The following is a 3,605-nucleotide window of genomic DNA, read 5'->3' as shown; positions in this document are numbered from 1 at the left end:
AAATCATAAAGTCGATCCATTATTAAAATGAATATGAAGTGATTTCAGGGAAGTGTAGTGAAGGGCCTGAGGAAGATTGAGGGCCAAAATAATTAGTGTGCCGCTTTCTGTAGAAAGCCAAAAGATAAGATGCAAGCACACCTTGACGTTTAGCACCTCTAACTTTGCACCTTAACATTTTTTGTAAAAGCTGCAGACGCCCCCCCCACCCCCGCCCCAGCCATCGTCTGAAGGCTCGAGGCGTTACCTAACAGATGAAAGCAGCGCGCGGACCGACTGGTGACCCGTCCGCGGATCAAAACCACTAATTATTGTCACAAGACGCGGGATTAACGCATATCTGGAATAGCTGCGTGTTTACCGTTCGCAGACTCACCCATAATAAACACTTTCTAATGGTTTGCTAATCGCTATCAAATAGCAGAAACTCGGACTCAGCCACAGTTCATAATTCTTTAATTGCCCGGTGGTGTGAACCCTTAACTAATGCGTGATTAGCTACGTCTTTAATTGGTCGGCTAATTGGTCACCTGGGCGATCTGGTAGCGTGAAGTGCAGCAGCCTGATAAATGCATGCTTAAGCCTAAGACATTTTGATGAAAAATAAAAAGAAAGGCAAAAATCGTCTGGGAATTAAGTAGAATCTGTGGAATAATTGGGCCTGATAAATATATATATATATTTTTTTATAATTATATATTGACCTATAATTTGTATTGGAATATCTTCTTTGTGAGGCTGTGAACTCAAAAGGTCGATTTGATTTCATGATTAAATAGTCTACTAGTCTAAAAGCAGTCAATCATTTTCATGATGGTTAATGGTTCAAGTTTTTATAATAAATGTACAAAAATCTATTACATTGAAATAATATTTTAAGATAAATATTTGAACTAATCTTCAAATGGTTTGATATATTGTATATTTTGTATTTTCATAGCCTATAGGCCTATATATATTTTGTCATACTTAAATTATTGCTTGGCCATTGTTAAATAAAGTTTTTTTAATAAACCTTAAACGTGTCCAGCCATACTTTGCCAGACTCCACCAGTGTCCTTGATTGTGGAGTTAAATCCGCTAATCTAGAAATTGAGAGTTGGGTAGACGTCACGTGGTGTGGGTCGTCCGGCTGCGTAAAGCCTCGGAGACGGGAACGCACGTGGATGACGCCGAGGGCCAGCCCTCCTCGAGGTCCCCTTTTGTTGAGTCGTCAACATAAGCACCTTTTCACATCCCGAGGCGCTCACAGAAAACCTCTATCCTCTTGCGCGAGGACCGAAATACACACAACTCATCCCCAGCGCCTCCACAACACACACACACATACACACACACACACACACACACACACACACACACCACCATGTCGCGGTCCTTCTACGTCGACTCTTTGATCATCAAGGACACCGTGCGCCCCGCACCGGTGGAGCATCCGGTGCGAGACTTCCTCATCCCCGTCAGCATGCATTCCACGAGCATGCTGGGTGTCAGCGCGCCCGTCTGCCCGTCTAGGAAGAGCGGGACCTTCTGCGTGTGTCCCATGTGCGTCACGTCCCACATCCACTCATCGCGCAGCGGCATCCCCGTTCTTAAAAGTCAGTTTCCCGGCGCGGAGGCACAGTACTGCCACAGGATTGGCCACCATGCGTCCTCCGCTCTTGCGCACCCGGGACAGACACCTGTCTGCACTCCCACCTACAGCGTCACAGATCCCCGGAGGTACCACTGCCTCTCCATAGGTAAGAACACTTTCCAAAGTTGGCCCTTATTCTAAAACTTTTGAAATGAATTGCTGTGTTTGGATTATGTTTTCATATTTCGAAAGTGACTCAAACTTTGGGGATGTTTTACGCAAAATTACGCACCAGAATTGAGCTTCCGTTTTATAGTTTACAGTTAGAGGGGGAAAACACACTCAAATGACGTGACGGCAAACCCTTAATGCTTCAATGTTTCTGTCCACAGCCGCGTCCGAGAGCAGCCACGTCCAGAACGGCAAGAGGATGCGCACGGCGTTCACAAGCACACAGCTTCTGGAGCTGGAGCGCGAGTTTTCCACCAACATGTATCTCTCGAGACTGCGCAGAATCGAGATCGCCACCTATTTGAGCCTGTCGGAGAAGCAGGTGAAGATCTGGTTCCAGAACCGCAGGGTGAAGCACAAGAAGGAAGGCAAGGGCACCCAGAGGGGTGGTCATGGGGGCTGCAAGTGCGCCAGCAGCAGCAGCCACACAGACTACCCGAGGTCGGAGGACGAGGGGTCCCTGTCCCCGGCCTCCACCTCGGAGGAGAAGGAGGAGGTGTCCCCGATCTGATAGCCGGGATAGATTCACTCTTGGCAGCACTTAGTGACAATTCCCCCCCGTGTACCTATACCCTCCTTGGAGCGTTATAAAGAAAACAACTCTGCGTCCACCCCATCTCCGCGCCTCATGAACTTGCTGCGTTAAGTAAAATAAAGAGTACAACTATTTGTAGTTGTACGAGTTGTGTACACGTGTCCCGTGGCCCTACTGTACACCAGTGCACTGTTTATCCGTTTGAAATGTATCACCTGTGTATTTTAAATACCAATACAAGATGACGTAGGCCTACCTGCCTGCCTGCCTGCCCGCCCGCCCGCCGTATTTTAAACCTTGACTGGAGAGGAGACACACCTGAGCTGTATCGCGAGATCTGCCCGAGCATCCAACTGGCAAATGTGAGAATAACGGGATCCCACGCGCGTCATCAGTGCGATTGTGTGGTGCAATGCAACCCATGGTAATAGAATAGCCCTTTTGTGAATTTGTAAAATATGTATATTTATTTAAATAAAAACTTGTGTGTTCATACCTTTACATTGCGTTTGCACTGCACGATTGTTCTATCATTTGAATGATTAATAATGCAGTATACAATAGGCCTAAATAACAGTATCTAATATAATATAACAGTTTTCCTTTGGATAGTAAAACGGTTTCGCTTTTTAATCTCTAATTTAACCTCTAACCTACAGCCTAATTATTTCTCACTGTCTATCGGTTATCTGTTCATATCAATCTATTTATCTAAACTATATCAATTATCTATCTATCTCTATATTCATAGCCTACTATCAATAGTTCAACATGTCTGATTCAATTCTCTATGTATATACCATACATTAAAAAAAAACATTTCTGTAAACTTCCATGAAAGTGGTTAATAAGATTATTATTATTATTATTATTATTATTATTATTATTCCTTCAATTCAGTTTTAAGTCCAGAAGTAAGCCTATATATGATCGCAGGAGAAATATAGGCATATGTATAAATAAGTATAGAATTTTCCATCTTGGTTAAACGTGTTTCATAACATCGGTCGTTTTATTTAACATTCATGGTTACACCTGACGTTTCATACATCTTAGGTTTAGACCGTCTTGATCTTTAAAGGTAGTAATAATTTGTCCGCGTCTATGGGCCATTTGAATGTGAAACGAGTGTGTAAAAGCTTTATGACGACTATAGTTGTAGGCCTGGGTTCTCCTGAATCCTGACCACAAAAGACTACCCGATCGCGCCCCTGGTGCACAGCCAATAGCCCATTAATGTTCGCTTTTCAAGAGATTTTGGTT

General features: G+C 43.9%; 1 protein-coding gene across 1 annotated transcript; it reads left to right on the top strand.

The window, feature by feature from the left end:
• Window positions 1-1,366: 1,366 nt before the first annotated feature.
• On the top strand, window positions 1,367-2,318 carry gsx2 (GS homeobox 2; the record flags this gene model as incomplete). Its single annotated transcript, XM_084472585.1, has 2 exons — window positions 1,367-1,742; window positions 1,969-2,318. 2 exons carry the CDS (start codon window positions 1,367-1,369, stop codon window positions 2,316-2,318), a joined length of 726 nt encoding a protein of 241 aa, XP_084328711.1.
• Between the last annotated feature and the right edge of the window lie 1,287 nt (window positions 2,319-3,605).

The sequence above is a fragment of the Micromesistius poutassou genome (assembly GCF_964030765.1).
Source record: "Micromesistius poutassou genome assembly, chromosome: 9".
Classification (NCBI taxonomy): Eukaryota; Metazoa; Chordata; class Actinopteri; order Gadiformes; family Gadidae; genus Micromesistius; species Micromesistius poutassou.
Note: the sequence above shows the minus strand (reverse complement) of the source record. Positions and strands in the feature narration are given on the sequence as shown.